General features: G+C 45.0%; 1 protein-coding gene across 1 annotated transcript; it reads right to left on the minus strand.

Annotated features, from left to right (window-relative positions):
- Positions 1-2,045: 2,045 nt before the first annotated feature.
- On the minus strand, positions 2,046-13,292 carry LOC119695057 (transcription elongation factor spt5-like). The gene is made up of 2 exons (XM_038122881.1): positions 13,255-13,292; positions 2,046-3,283 (listed from the first exon to the last, which is right to left on the minus strand). The coding sequence occupies exon 2, from the start codon at positions 2,939-2,941 to the stop codon at positions 2,147-2,149; it is 795 nt and encodes a 264-aa protein (XP_037978809.1). The 5' UTR covers positions 2,942-3,283; positions 13,255-13,292; the 3' UTR covers positions 2,046-2,146.
- Positions 13,293-15,811: the final 2,519 nt, after the last annotated feature.

Genomic DNA, 15,811 nt, shown 5'->3' on the forward strand with positions numbered 1-15,811 from the left:
CTGGAATTTGAAAAAGATTAAATAAAATAAAGAGACAGGCAGGGAAAGGAAGAGTGCAGTGCAGTGCAGTGCAGCATTGTCCCTGCGGGCTCTGGCAGTGGAGCCCCTGCTCCTCCTCACTGCAGGCTCCCTCCAGAGCCCAGCAGGACCCAGCCAGGGCAGGATCCTGTGAAATGGGACGTGGGACGTGTGCTGGGTGACCTTGGCTGCTGCTTGAGAAGGGTTGGCAGTGGCTGATGCTGTGCCAGAACAGAAGAGCTCTCCAATGTGGCGTTTTGTTTTTCCTATCCGTGCTGCTACTTCTGTGCGTTTCCAAACCTGACCTCCAGATTCATCCCCTTGAGAATTCCTGAAACAATGGCATTCCATTAAGAATAATAATTGCCAAAAGTTTCCCTGGTTTGTTTTGCCTCCTTGAAAACTCCTTACAAAAGTGAAATTTCATCCTTTATCTCACCTCTACCTTTGATGGTTTTGTCTGCTCTTTAGAAATCAACAGTCTGCTAATAATAGACACTTCACACAAGATGTGTTAAGTGGTGTTTTGTAAATGATGTTTCATAGCAATGGATTACTCACAACACTCCAGCCACCTAAATTAGAATACATGTTAACAAAGAAGTGGAAGATCACCTTTTTGGAGTCATTATAAAGTTTGCGTTTAACTTTTTGTCTCTTTATCTTTATCTTTCCATTTTCAGTTAGTAGAACCTTCACTATCTGTGCAATCAGAATAAACCTTTACCTGCTTCAGACAAAAAAATTTTTGTTGACTTTAAGTCTATCATAAAATCTTCACCTCTTCAAGCAACCACCCTCATGCAGACAGAATGAAAGGATAATTACCACAAATTTTTTTTAAGGTTTCTGCCTATGATAAGTTAGTTTTATTTGTCATTTGGGAAAAAAAATTGGGAAAAAACCAAATTCTTGAAACAGAATTTGGTTTATTTTTTTCTCTCTCCTAGTTAACTGTCCTTGCCTGTTTTCAGCACTTCTATTTGTGCTGCTCAACCTCTGACCAAGGGCTTTGAGGAGAACTCAAGGACAAACGTGTCTGTGCTCTTGCTGTGATGGATGCTTTGCTCCCACACTGCCTGGCTGAGCCTTTCTGTGCCACCCCAGGAGCAGGGCTGTGGGCACAGCATTGTCCCTGCCTGCCCAACATCTGTGCTGTGGCAAGAGCCTGCCTGGAAAGGAGTCAGCCATCAGGCAGTTTCCACATCCCCGTATAAAGCAAATACGGAATAAATCAAATTATTGTTTCATATGCTTGATGATGGTTTAATGTGTCTCCAGTCACATGGCATATGTCCTGTAAAGGCCCTCATTTGCTCCTGTGAACATGTCACAGATCTCCTAATGAAGAGAGATGGCACAACAAGCTCTTGCCAGAGTCAGAATCCAGCGGAGAGAAATGAGTTATAATATAGATTCCTGCTCTAAAGACTGTGTTAGCAGAGGCATAATTCATCTTGAATAAGGGTGCATTAATTAGAGCTTCCTTTCTCTGAAAACAGGGAGCAATCCCTATTGCTGATTAACGTTTATCAGGGAATCCCTGGGGTGGAACCTCCTGAGCTCAGCTGCTCCCACCCCTGCTCAGAGCAGGCTCCACTCAAGCGCCTTGGGCCAGTCTGGTTTTTACTTTCCCCAAGAATTCCCTTTCTCAGCCTGTCACAAACTTATTGCACCATCTCAACTACCAAAAAAGTTGATTTTCCTGTATTTAAATTAGATTTCCTGCATCATGGTTTATGCCTGCTGCTGCTCATCCCATCATGGGCACCACTGACATCTGATTGTGGGTTTTTAAAGGAACTTAATTCTAATTATTGCTTCGATGAAACAAAATCTGTGAAAAAAAATATCTGCAGTTCTGAAAAAATACAGAAGGTACTGCTTAATCCAAAGTGTGTTTTTACCACTGAATCCCTGCTCTTCCTAGAGCAGTGCCCTTTCAGAAAGCACCTTTCAGTCATAAATTCAGCAGTAAAAAGGATTTGAAAACCAAAAGAAATTACAAAGATTATTTGTAAGCAATTTAATAGTAATTTTTGGGTGCAGACAAAAACGGCATGTAATCCAAACAGTTGTGTGGGCTGAGACCCCTGAGGTGAGCAATTTTCTGTTCAAGGGTGCAGACTCAGCTAAGGACTGAGGGTGCCACTGGCTGGGTCAGTGCCTGCATGTACTGCAGCACCCACTGCTGCATCCACACCCAGGACAGCACTGGATTTCCCGAGCTCTCATTCCACACTGGATTTCCCGAGCTCTCCTTCCACACTGGATTTCCTGAGCTCTCATTCCACACTGGATTTCCCGAGCTCTCATTCCACACTGGATTTCCCGAGCTCTCCTTCCACACTGGATTTCCTGAGCTCTCATTCCACACTGGATTTCCTGAGCTCTCCTTCAACACTGGATTTCCCGAGCTCTCCTTCAACACTGGATTTCCTGAGCTCTCATTCCACACTGGATTTCCCGAGCTCTCATTCCACACTGGATTTCCTGAGCTCTCATTCCACACTGGATTTCCCGAGCTCTCCTTCAACACTGGATTTCCTGAGCTCTCATTCCACACTGGATTTCCCGAGCTCTCATTCCACACTGGATTTCCTGAGCTCTCATTCCACACTGGATTTCCTGAGCTCTCATTCCACACTGGATTTCCTGAGCTCTCATTCCACACTGGATTTCCTGAGCTCTCATTCCACACTGGATTTCCTGAGCTCTCATTCAACACTGGATTTCCTGAGCTCTCACTCCACACTGGATTTCCTGAGCTCTCATTCCACACTGGATTTCCTGAGCTCTCATTCCACACTGGATTTCCTGAGCTCTCATTCCACACTGGATTTCCCGAGCTCTCTGTTTTTACCAGGTCTGGGAGAAGGAACCTGCTGAGTGCCTGCACTGTGCTCACCTCCCAGAGCATCATAAAGTCCAGCAGGCTCTCACAGCTCCTGCAAACATCCTGGCACTGAAATGAAATCCTTGCTGGAGTGAACTCTGCTGCATCCGGGGGTTGAGAGCATTCTCACACCTCAGGGAAGGAGATTCCACCCCTGCACATCCTGCCAGGCCTCCAAGGGCTCCAGAGCTCCCCTCCTTCAAGCATCAGGGTGAGCTTCCTGCCACGGGTTCCGCTGTGAAATCAGGCTCATGCATGCCACTCCTGGGCTCTCGAATTCAAAGGATAATTTTCCATTGCTTCTTGCTATTCTCAAGGAAATAAGCAGCTCCATATGACTCATCATTCTGTGGGAGTTCAATGCCAAGCCTGCTTGCACACAAAAGAAAATCACATAATTATACTAAATTTTGTAAATCAAAAACTTCTTTGTAATTGCCTTAAGATTATTTCATATTCCGTTCTCAGAAGATGCTTCCCTGTGTAGCCATTTAGAAGGAACATTTATTACAAAAGTTAATTACAGTTTCTTAAAGAATTAAATGGGCTCTTTTGATCTTTTGGGGGTTTTTGGTTCCAAAGAATGTCCCTGTTACACGCATGTCCAAATTTTGGGGTTATGTTTCAGTTTTGCCCAGATTTTTGACAATCTGATTAAGGAAATGCCATTTATCTGTATGTACATGCATCTAATCAGTAAAACATATTTTATTGATGTAGTGTTAGGCCAAAAAATGCCAAACACTGCATCACTGCTGTTCTTAACAGTCTCTGAACTAATTTTAACTTCAGGAAAAGACTTCAAAATTAAAAAGGAAGGGAAAAAAACACAGAAATATTTTAAATAACATGCTATTTCAACATACAGCTGAAAACAGACAGGGCTATCAAAACATCACTTAATTCGAGGAAAGAAGGGCTGGGAAGAAAACTGATTAAAAAATTAAAGTTTTTCCAGTTTCTGCCATATTTGCCATATTTTTGTGGAGCTTCTTGGAGTCCAACACTGCCAATCCAGCAACCAGCAGCTATTTCTGACGTATTGTTTCCTAACTTAAACACAGTCTGTCACTTGAATCTCTAGAGAAAGTTATTGTCTAGAAAAACTGAACTGGTAAAGGGGAGAAAAGAGCAGAAAAATCCCTTCTAATTACTGCTATATCCTTTTGGGGACTGACCAGAAGCATCAAAAATCTCTCCTTATTTCTTCCAATAGAGTAGAACCAAAGGAAAATCTCAATTTGAACCCTGGGTCCTGTTTACAAAAGGAATTTCTGGGCTCCAGGCAAGTGGGGAGAGGCAATAAAGGACTGCTCATAATTTAATAACCAGTCATAGAGCTCTGTTTAGGCAATTCTAATGCTTCAGAAAATTGGATTTGGATGAGGTCTCTGCACCTTAATTTGCTCTCCCTTTGCATTTCCTGCAAAGGGCTGTTCCACAGCACACAGCCCACAGCTCCCAGGTGCTCTATTGCCTTTGGGACAGCAGAGCCCTGCTGGAGTTCACCTGAGCAGGGCAGGAATTCTGTTCTGGCACTGCCCGGGGGTTTCTCCCACCTTTGGCACTCCCTGCCTTCCTCTGATTGCTCTGCAAAGCAGCTCCTCCTCTTCCTCAGCTTCCCCCTGAGCTCTGGACATGGGAGCAGAGCACAGGGAATTCCCAGTGTGCCTGGGAGCAGAGCTCCTGGAATTCTCAGCCCAATGCTCCTGGAATTCTCAGCCCAATGCTCCTGGAATTCTCAGCCCAATGCTCCTGGAATTCTCAGCTCAATGCTCCTGGAATTCTCAGCCCAATGCTCCTGGAATTCTCAGCTCAATGCTCCTGGGAACAGAACACAGGGAATTCTCAATGTACCTGGGAGCAGAGCACAGGGAATTCTCAGCCCAATGCTCCTGGAATTCTCAGCTCAATGCTCCTGGGAACAGAACACAGGGAATTCTCAATGTACCTGGGAGCAGAGCTCCTGGAATTCTCAGCCCAATGCTCCTGGGAGCAGAGCTCCTGGAATTCTCAGCCCACTGCTCCTGGAATTCTCAGCCCAATGCTCCTGGGAGCAGAGCTCAGGGAATTCTCAGCCCAATGCTCCTTTCCCTCTGCTTTGCACACAACTTTGAGCCCTTTCGAAGCCACCTGACAGATTCCCAGCTCCTGCCTGCAGCCTGGCTGAATTCCAGCCTCATCATCGCATTCCACCTACCCCAAATTCTCCCCTTAGCTTGAGTGGGACCGTGTGCCATTTTCCGAGCTCTGGTGCTTTGCTTCTGAACTCCCAGGGAAACTGAAGAGAAAGGCAGGCAGGATTTGGCTCACTGGTCTAAAACCATTACCTACAATGCAGCAATTGTTCAGGAGAGCCAGTGAAACCACCAGCAAAGACCTGGGCTGGAATTCTGAATCAAAAGCTGCTGCAGGCCCGTTTCCAGGCTGGTCTGGGACAGCACTTGAGCTCCTGTTCTGCTTTATTCAAAGTGGTGTGGAATGAAAATGTTTTGATATGGAATCTGGGACCCATAAGCAAACGCCCAATATAAACTTTAAAATAACATTCCCCCTTCCTGAAAACTATTAAGTGGCTCCATTTTCATTTCAGTGGGGAATTAAAGGTTTCCAGGAAAAAGAAATGTCAGCCAGTAGTGGAATTTGCTTTTCAGGCCCTAATGTAAATCTTACTCTTGGATTAGAGGAGTGACCTGAATCTTCCAGAAGTTCTATATTTTTTCTTTATGAACACCTTCCAGCCACATGAATTGTCATTTGTACTTGAGATATATTTCTAAACATTTGCAGTTCTCTACTTCGTGATTAACAATCTGATCATGAAGGCCAAAGGGAGATAAACCAGTCAGAAGGACTGACATTTGCAAGATAAAAGCAGTTTAACATGAGTTAAATATGAACTATTAAGCAGTAAGATTTCTGAGACTTCCAAAATCTTTTGGTGTTTAAAATTTAAAGCCAGAACAGAAGAGAATCATTAATAAGAGGAATAAAAGTGGCATCTTGATGTATATGGGAAGAGTGGGTACAACTATGCATACAAAAAGCTGGTCTTGAAGAAAGATCATCAGAACATGAATAAAATAAGAAAAATGACATGACATGGAGTTAGGAGAGACAGACAGAAGGAAGTTAAAAGGAGGACAGTGGAAGAGGAGGTAAATTGACATCATTTCCTGCTCAGCATTTCAATTACTTTCCTTCAGCTCACGGCAGCATCATGAAATCAGCATTTTCTTGTCTCTTATCCCCATCCTCGTGAAGCTCCTGGTGTTTAGACTCGCTGCTGAGTTGACAGAGGGATTTTGTCAGCAATCAGTTCTGGCTGCTCACTGTTGTGATGTGGATTCACACAGAACAGATTTGTTTGCCTGCTGCGTGGGAGGAGCAGGAGGAGGACACACAAGTGCTGCGGCCACCCTGACCTGCCCTGGGAGCTCTGCTGGGGTGTGGGGGGGGCTCTGTGTGACCCCCACGGCCACACACAGCACCCCCAAATGTCACCTCTGCCCCTGGTATCAGCCCTGTGGAACATGGGACTGCTGAGAGCAGGGCTGGTGGGGACAACACAAACTGGGAGCCACAAAAACCTGCCTCAGTTCTTTGTTTTTTCCTCCCTACCGACTCTCACACTTCAGGGAAAGTCACTCAACTGCACTAAAAACCCACTGTACCTCCAAGGAAGAAAGTCCAAACCAAAGCAAGCAGGCCTTCCCAAGCAGATGCAGCCTCAGCAAGGATTGTGTCTGCTGCTCTGAAAATGCAAAAGCAAATACAAGCTGGATATCCGGGGTGTGACGTGCTTGAACAAATGAACAAAATGCACATTGCAGGCACCTGTGTGTGTGTGAATGGTTCTCTTTCTACAGCCAGGGCACAAGGGTGCCAAATTCTGATTTTAGGGGCAGCTTGTCAGCACGAGGACAATTACAGTGTTCATCAATGCTCACTGAGTGGATACCATGGGAAATTGCACCTACACTCAGCAGTTAGTAAATCATTAGATTAGAATTTAGTAAATCCATTAGATTAGAAGTCAGTGAAACCAAACATTTTCCACAAAGCTGGAACTGAGCATTGCCATTTCACTTTCTCCTGTAGTTTTTTGCAGTCCTCTAACAGCTGCTCTGTGTGGCAGGACAGGCAACAAACCCTGTTTTCCCTGGGCACTTCTGGGCCTCCTGAAGCAGCCTGGCTCCCTTGCTTTTCATTGATCACATTTGCATCTGCTGAACCTGCTTGTCTCTGCTCATCCTCCCCTGTGCTGATGGTTTACCTTTTCCCATTGCATTCCTGCAGGTGTTTGCTGATTATTTGCAAACTGCAGCTGCCTTTCAAACAAGCTACAGGTTTGCTGCAGGATGCACCGGGCATCAGAAGAGAATTTCACTAGCAGCAGTTTCCCAGCTGACAGAGAGACAGAATGCCCAGAAAAAGGAATTGGCTTTTTGCAGGAGGGAGAAGGGCTCTGTTCCTCTGGGCCTTTCTCCCTGTGCATGCCTCTTTGCAAATGAAACTCAGCACCTGGGCTGCATGAGGAAAAGCACCATGAATACCAAGTCAGCCCTGACTTGCAAAGGAATGGAAAATGCATTGGTTCTAGTTAAAATCGATTTCTGCCTTGGAAGTAAGTATTGGATTCACTTTCTGTCTCTCTCCCCAAAACACTTTGGGCAGATGGAAAATATCACTGTAACTGCTGTACAGTGGAGTGGTAAATAAACAACCAAGCAGCCCAGAAATCGTGTTGGGATGTCAGGGAAACTCATCCTCATTGCTTCCCTGCAAAAGGGGGAAAGCCTCTGCAATGAATTCAGAGAGTTCTTTGTGGTGATCCAAAAAATGAGGGAGGATCTCCTCCCTCCCCCAGTACCAACAAGGTATAACTGCAGCAGAGTAATTCCCAGGGCTTTAGAGTCCCTGGGACTATGGGATTATCAAAAGAAAAGAGAAGAAATGGAACATGAGCCAATCCATTTATGTTCTGAGCAGAATTTTGAAAAAGTTTTTTCATTTTCCTTTTTTAAAAAAACAAGGTCACAAAGGTTTACATGAAATTATAGAAACAAGGTTTTGTATACTGAGCAATAAACTGCTGGATTCTTCATGCCTCTCTTTAAATTAAGATGAAATAAATGACTGATCTGAGTTTTTTTAGTAATTACTGACTTTAAGTAAAGATACTGATGAGTGTTGATGGTTATGGTGCAGCCACAGGGGGACTCCGTGGATATTCAGAGGAGGGAAAAGCTGCAGCAAGAGCTGCAGAATCATGGAATGCTTAGAGGTGGAGATCCTGGAGCCCAGCTGTGAACTGAGCACAGCCAGTGCCTGACCCTGTCCCTGAGCAGCACATCTGAACATCCCTGAACATCTGCAGGGATGGAGACCCCTCCCGTGCCAGTGCCTGGCCACCCCTTCCAGTGCAGAAACCTTTCCTGAGACCCCGTCCACCAAATCTGCATGGAGACTCCTTGCCCAGGAGAGGAGAACATCTCCGGAGCTCCTCGGGGCTCTGAGAGGCCCCTGTGGGGTCGCAGAGGGTTTGTGAGGGCAGAAAGGAGCAGAGGTGTGTCCTGGTGTTGCCTACGCACACTGAGTGAAAACATCTGGTGACAATTTCCTGCCGAGCCCCTCAGGTGTGAGCTGTGCAACACCAGCAAAGAACAACAGACTCGTGAGGCATGGAAGTGAGGGGAAAACAAACTAAAAGAGCCAAACTGATGGAGAGTTGTGGACTCAGCTCTGACACGGAGCTTGGAAAGAACATCCTCCAGCCCAAGAGGTCTCCTGGGACAGTCAGCTGCTGCAGCCAGCACCTCCTGAGTGTGCCACAGCACAGGGTGACACTGCTGGCACCCACAGCAGGGGCTGTGCTGGCGAGGAATTCAAGCTGTGAGAGTCCTCCCTCTGCAGAATCTGCTGCTTCTCCACCTCCCAGCTGTTTTCTCTTTGGCTGTGGGTGTTGCAGGACTGCACGCTCTGGTTTAGAGCATGGTGAAAGTCATTATCTTTCCACTGTAATTCCTATTTTCTTTGGTATTCCTTGTGAGGCTCCTGCAAATCCATGCCCTGCTTGGCTGCAGCGCTGTGGGAATCACTGCTATGGGCCTTTAAAGATGAACTTGTGTTTTCCTGCATTTGCATGCAAATGCTGATGAGCTGAGGAGCTCTGCTCAGTTGTGTACATCTGCACCACTGCAGGCATTTCTGCATTTTGCCACAGCACACTTGCAGTGCAATCTGCATTGCCCTTCTGATCTAATCCAGCTGCAGTTCATGATAACCAACCCTCCTGTCCTGCCTTCAGTGCTCTCCTGGCCCCTCCTGTGAAATGCCACATTTTGCAGATCTGCACCAAACTCTCCCACAGTTGGATTCTGAATCTCAGAGCTTTATCCTGTATAAAATGTCATTCTTCAGGCTTGAATACATTCTGATAAAATACAGAGATTTCTCTTCCCAACTCCCCAAAATACATTCTTTTCTCCCAAAAAACTCTGAAGTTTGCTGTAAATTATTCCCTTTGTGGTCACCCATACTCTTTCAACACACAGAAAACCCCTTGTTCAAACTGAGAATTAGCTTTCTGCTGTTCTCTTCTCTCCCTGCATCTCAGACCGGTGCACACAAACCCCACAGTCCTCTACACTTTTTTAAAATGAAACTGATTTTTCTCTGTTTTGATGTGAGATATTGCAGGAGAATAATGCCTCCAAGAAAGCTGGGTGAAACTCCTTTTAAAAGATTTGCTTTCTCAAGACTGGATTTTCAGTTGGTGGATTTATATTTTTTCAGGATTGCTGGCACAGAAAAGATCAGCTTGCTTTGCCTAGTTGAGCATGGTGAATATTTTCTCTTGGATAATTCTCCTGGGAAAATGAGACTTCTTCATGTACATAAAGTATATGCAGTTAATATGGAGCCACAATTACCAGAAATTAAATTCTAAATGCTCCTGTAATAAAAGCACATCTATGAAAGCCTCAGAAAAGGCAGAAAGAGACCTCATAAAGGATAAGACAGTGATCTAATAATGGGAATAAAGGAGAGCTGTTGGGGCGTGGGAATTGGGATGCTCATAAACCAAGATTTGCATGGTTCTGCCTCAGCCCATTCCTGCATCCAGATTTTGTCTTTGGCACCCCAAACAACTTCTGGGGCACCTGCAGGGCCTACTAAATTCCCATGTAAAATAAATTCATAAATTTATACATTCATAAGCTACAGATACATTGGGAGTCTAAAGAACAGTTTTTAAAACAAATCAAAATCTGGAAGAATCTTTGCTGTCCAGCCCTTTCTCATTCTATGAATTCACTGTTACCAGCTTTTCACTTATTCCTTGCACACAAACATGTTAAAAATACTCTTCCTTTGTACAATAAAAGAGAAGATTTGCCCTCTATATTCTAGATTTGCCCTCTATATTCTAGATTTGCCCTCTATATTCTATATTCCACTTCTGAGCCTCAGAATTCCTCAGCCTAGGACAGGACTCCTGATGTTCCACATTTGGGGACACCACTGTGCTCACCCCACTTGCATTTAGAAAGTCACAAATACAGAGCAGAGAATGCTGGTTCCAATCCTTCATGCACGTGACTGAAAATGCAGTGAATATCATCAGAGAGGAGCTGCCCTTGGTGCATGCAGAGCTCATCGGGACCTAACGAGTTTAATTAATCACAGCCTTGTACACAGACCATAGAGAGGGTCTCCAAACAGCCCACCCCCCTCTCAGTTATTGATCAGAGACTGCCTTGGCTTTGGCACCATCCTGCCAGGGTTTCATTCTGAGGGCTCAGAGCTCCCTGAGTGCTCCCCAATACCCAGAGCCCTCAGCAGAGAGGCCTGGGAAGGCTGGGCCAGAACAGAGGCTGGGCAGAATGGAAGAATAAAGCAGGGATTTATGAAAAGGATCTCCTCCATGGATCCACCTTGGGCAGCACAAGAGCCCAGCCAGGGCTGCACCCAAGATGGACCAAAATGGTCCCAAAATGTACCCAAGGTGAACCAAAATGGTCCCAAGATGAACCCAAGATGGACTAAAATGGTCCCAAAATGAACCTAAGGTGAAACAAAATGGTCCCAAAATGAACCCAAGGTGAACCAAAATGGTCCCAAAATGAACCTAAGGTGAACCAAAATGGTCCCAAAATGAACCTAAGGTGAAACAAAATGGTCCCAAAATGGACCAAAATGTTCCCAAGATGGTCCCAAAATTAACCCAAGATGAACCAAAATGGTCCCAAGATGGTCACAAGATGAAGCCAAAATGGTCCCAAAATGCACGAGCGCTCACGGGGTTTCTCACTTTGATCAGTTCTGCTCCATTTGCATCTTGCAGTTCATGTCCAGTTCCAGATTTACCTTATGAATTCCATCCTCGTTTTCCTCTCTTCAATTCCCTGTTGTTCACACTTTTTGGGCCTGGAGTTTTTAACAGCTGTCCTTGGAAAAGCTGGAAAAGGATTGCTCTGTCTCCCTGCTCTGTGCAGAGAGCTCACCATCCCCTCATACAAAGCTCAGGGTTACACACTAAAGCAGCAGAGAATCTGAAAATGTAAAAGGTAAAACCTGAGGCATCATCAGAGGGCAGAGCTCATCATCATCATCATCATCCTCACCCCTCGGTGGCCCCTGCTCTGTGAGGAGCTGTGGTGCAGAGGCAGAAAAGTCTCTGGAAAACTTTCCACTTGACAGAGCAACCCACGGGGTTAAATGTCACACTGATCATGGTGCTTTCAGAAGCAGCTTGGAGAAGCCAGATAACTGGAAATCTTCATTTTCCACCCATCTTTTTCCACTTTGTTTTTACTTTGTTGCTTTTTAATGTTTCTTACCAGTATGGAAAGTCTGAGACCTCTGCACCATTTTCATAACAGAAAGCATTAAAATGAATGTTTTACCTTGGAAGTTCACTGTGTCACCAGTGAGGCTTCTGTTCCACTGCTAAAGGATGTACTTTAAGGTGTTAGCAAAAGCCAAACAATGCAAATGTTTCCTTAATCTAGAACATTTGAAAAAATATTTAGAGAATGTTTTAACAGAGGCTTCCAGTTCTACCTTTCCCTGGCTGAACTAAAATCTGGAGTGATTATCATAATCATAAACTGACATTTCCATCATTTATTATTGAAAGAATAAAGGTGGAGGGAAAACCCACACATTTTTCATGTGTGCATGTGTGTTTTCTTCTTAATATGCAATATTAGAGTATTCCAAGGTTGTGTATTGAGTGCAGCTGTTAGAACTTGACTTCAACCAAGCTATAACTGGGGCAGGACATCCTTTCCCAAGGCACTGACTGCGTCCTAAAAGTGATAAATTATGGAAGGATGGGAAAGCAGAACAAAGACAGGGAGGCTTCAGAAGAAACTGCCAGCCACCCTTTCCTCCACATTTCCACCAGAGCAGCTCATGTAGTGCTGATATGGAATTCAGAGCTAAATCTCAGATTTAAAAGAGGTCACACACCCCATGACAGATTTCTTGTAGAACAATCTTGATAATTTATTCATCAAGATGGTATCAGCTAGGATACGACAGTGGGGAAGGGAAGCAGAAGCTGGGCAGGAGGAGGAAGGATGTGGTAGAATCAGAATATGCTGTACAGTTGTCAGAACAGGAGGAGAACACTGCTAATAAAATTTAAAATGAGAATTTAAAGTAGATAAAATAATACAGTAAAGGAACCTAATACCTGATGTCAGGTCTGTATAGTAATTATAGTGTCAAAAACAGGAGTGGAAGCAGAAAGCACTGCAGTTGGAAAAGTAATACAAAAAATAAAGAGTAAAGTGAACAATAAAACCGTGATTGAAGGGCACACAATAGTAAACACAAAACTAAGGAGACCATAACATACATTTAGGACAAAAGCACTTGAGAAAATCTTCAGTGATTCAGAAGCAGGAAAAGGAAAAATGTCATGTCATTTACATAAAAGTGTTGACTGAAATATCAAATGAGAGGATTATGCAGTAAAAATATATTTGTGGGAGCTAAACAAAGATGAGGAATGAAGATAAGTAATGAGTTCTGTAGAAATAAGTGACAAATTAATAGGATTCCATTACAGAACAGGAAACTGAACAATGCTCAGAAATAAACAGAAATAGACTACAGTGCAGAGAGAAAATTCTTAGGGTCACAAAGAATTAAAGAGCTACTAAAAATTAAATATGGCACCATTGTCTGTGGAAAAAACAAATTACAGACTAACAAAACCGGTGCTTTGTTGTTTTGTTGTACTTCATCACTCCAATTAGTAAATTGGGTAAAATAAATTAGTAAAATAAAGTCTTGTGGCTCTCAAGAACAACTCCCTTGCTTACCTTCAGTTAGTCATGATGAGTTCAGCTCCCAGGCAGGCTTAGGGTGAGTTTGGGGAGCCAGGATTGCTCAGCTTAATTCCTAAAGAAATTGCATCAAAAGTAGTTAAATGTGACTGTAACCTGCTCAAGTTCTGTAAAAAATTAATCTGTTAAATATCTGTTGAATACAGATTGAAAACTTCTGGTGTTTGGTTTTCGGGTGGAAAAAAATAAAAGGATATATTTTTGACAAAAAGCTATTTTTTTTTTTTTTTCTTTTCAGAAATTGGCCACTTACAACAAAGACCCAATCACTTCTAAGTCCCAGGATGGAAATTGATTCTGCTTCTGTCTGGGTGGATTTCAACAGCCGTCAAGGGAAGCTAGAAATGGATTCAGCTCTAGTTCCATGCCTCTCTGCCAGGTCTGCTCTCTGGGCTGTGCCTGAGCTCATCACCCCTGGCAGGATGGTCTGGGAAGCAGCAGAAGAGGAGCTTCAGCTCTGGCACGAAGGCTGGAAACACTTGTGCTGCCACACACCCACACCCAGCACTGCAGAAACTCCCCCACCGCGGCCACTCCAATTAGAAAGGTGCTTAATTGAGTTACGGGCAAAAAGCAAGGGCTGAGGGGAGGAGGAGAGGTCAGAGCTCTGCCAGCCTCGCTGGTGGCCCGGGCTGTCACCTGAAGTGGCAGCACATGCCTTTCCTCCTGGCAGGGAATAGAAATCCCTCAGTTCTCCTCACAAGAAATGTTAAAATTTCCTAGAAAAATAAATTCAAATGAAAACTTTCAGGCAGAAAACCAGTTGGTGAGGCTTTCCTTAGCACAGGCGAGTAAACTCTTCATTAGCAAAGATGTGGTCTCTTTTTTCCTGACATCAGCCTGCTCCTTAGCACCACATCCAGAGGGAAAACTCTGCCTGTGCCTCTGGAGGTGCACGGCAGGGAATCGAGGTCCTGACTCCTCAGCAGAGGCTCCAGCAGGGAATCCCTGCCTCACACAGAGGTGCAATAAATCTCAGGCAGGATTTTAAAACAGAGAGGAATTCCTTCCTGTGTTTTCCCTTGCCCAGCTGTCCGTGCCTGCGTTTGGCAGATCCTTTTATCCCTTGCACAGCCCCCAAGGCCCTGGCGAGCGGGGTTGTGCTGCAGGTCACACAGGGTAAAGGCAGAGCACCAGACACCACAGCTAGCAGAACTTCTCATTTGATCAGGGGAAAAATTCCCTTCAGGAGGAGGCAGAGGCTAAAGCAGTGTGTCTGCACACTGCCTGCTTGTATTGTGCAGTGGTATTAGCAGAAAACATGAAAGAAACAAAGCCACTTCTGAGCTGCAGGGATTAGGGAGGTGTAATTGCTCAAGAGACTGCTGGAGTCAGTGATCTAAATCACTCAGCACATTCGAAATTCCTGGGGAATTCCAGCCCAGGTGCTTCCACGCTTTTTGTCATTTGAAGTTCTGTACTGATAATGGGAAGGTATTGTAAAGTTGGAGATGAGAGATGAAATCAAAACTTCTGTAAGAAATCAAAACGTTCAAGAACTGCTCTTTCTCAAAGACACACCTGAGAGTTCTCCAGTGAAATGAACACATAACAAAACACAATCCAGCTCTCTGGACAGTGATGCGAGGGACAGGCTGGGCAGCTCTGTTTAGACAGCAGGGTTTGAAACTCACGGATTTGATTAGCAGAGCACAAATTGTCAGTGTGAGATTGGGGGTCCTGACAGCTGGGATAGCTCACTCTGCTGCCTGCTGACACCCTGTGCTGGGAGAAAGAGGAATCAGGGACAGACTGCAGGCAGCAGGTGCCAGGGACTGTGTGGGTAGGGAAAGGAGAAATGTCTCACTTTGGACTGCTGTTAAATTTGCCAATCCATGTTCTGCTTCTCCAGTGCATCGAGGCCAGCTTTGCTGCAGAAGCCATCAGAGCCCTGGCCAAAAACCAGCAGGAATACAAACAGGGAGAGAACCAGGCTGCTGGGGGCTGCATTTCCATTCCCAGAATCACAGAATTTCTAGGTTGGAAGAGACCTTTAAGATCATCGAGTCCAACCCATGTTCTAACACCTCAACTAGATCATGGCACCAAGTGCCACATCCAGTCTGTTTTTAAACACATCCAGGGATGGTGACTCCACCACCTCCCTGGGCAGATGATTCCAGTGTTTGACCACTCTTTCTGTGAAAAACTTCCTCCTTAATTCCAGCCTGGATCTCCCTTGGCACAGCCTGAGACTGCGTCCTCTTGTTCTGTCAGTGCTGCCTGGAGAAAGAGAGCGACCCCAGCTCAGCACAGCCACCCTTCAGGAGGCTGAAGCTGAGCCTCTGGGGCTGCTGGGATTTCCAGTGGCGTGGAAGAGCCTGCTGGAATAGGGCTGGCAGCTAACGGGACAATCCTCTGCTCCTCCTGCCTTCCCAGCCTCCCAGAGTTTGGTGGCTTGGTGCAAGGAAAGTGAAAGCACATCAGGGAATGTTCCTGGAGTTCTCCTGCAAATATCAGCAATCGTGCATTCTCCACAAACCCAAAAAAACCCTCCCTGTTTCTGTGCAATCTGCTTTTTCAGTTAAAAAAT

This window comes from Motacilla alba, chromosome 4A (genome assembly GCF_015832195.1).
Source record: "Motacilla alba alba isolate MOTALB_02 chromosome 4A, Motacilla_alba_V1.0_pri, whole genome shotgun sequence".
NCBI lineage: Eukaryota > Metazoa > Chordata > Aves > Passeriformes > Motacillidae > Motacilla > Motacilla alba.

Coding starts and splice junctions, on each gene's coding strand:
- LOC119695057 (XM_038122881.1), bottom strand. CDS start 2,941: ATGATGCTCTGGGAGGTGAGCACAGTGCAGGCACTCAGCAGGTTCCTT.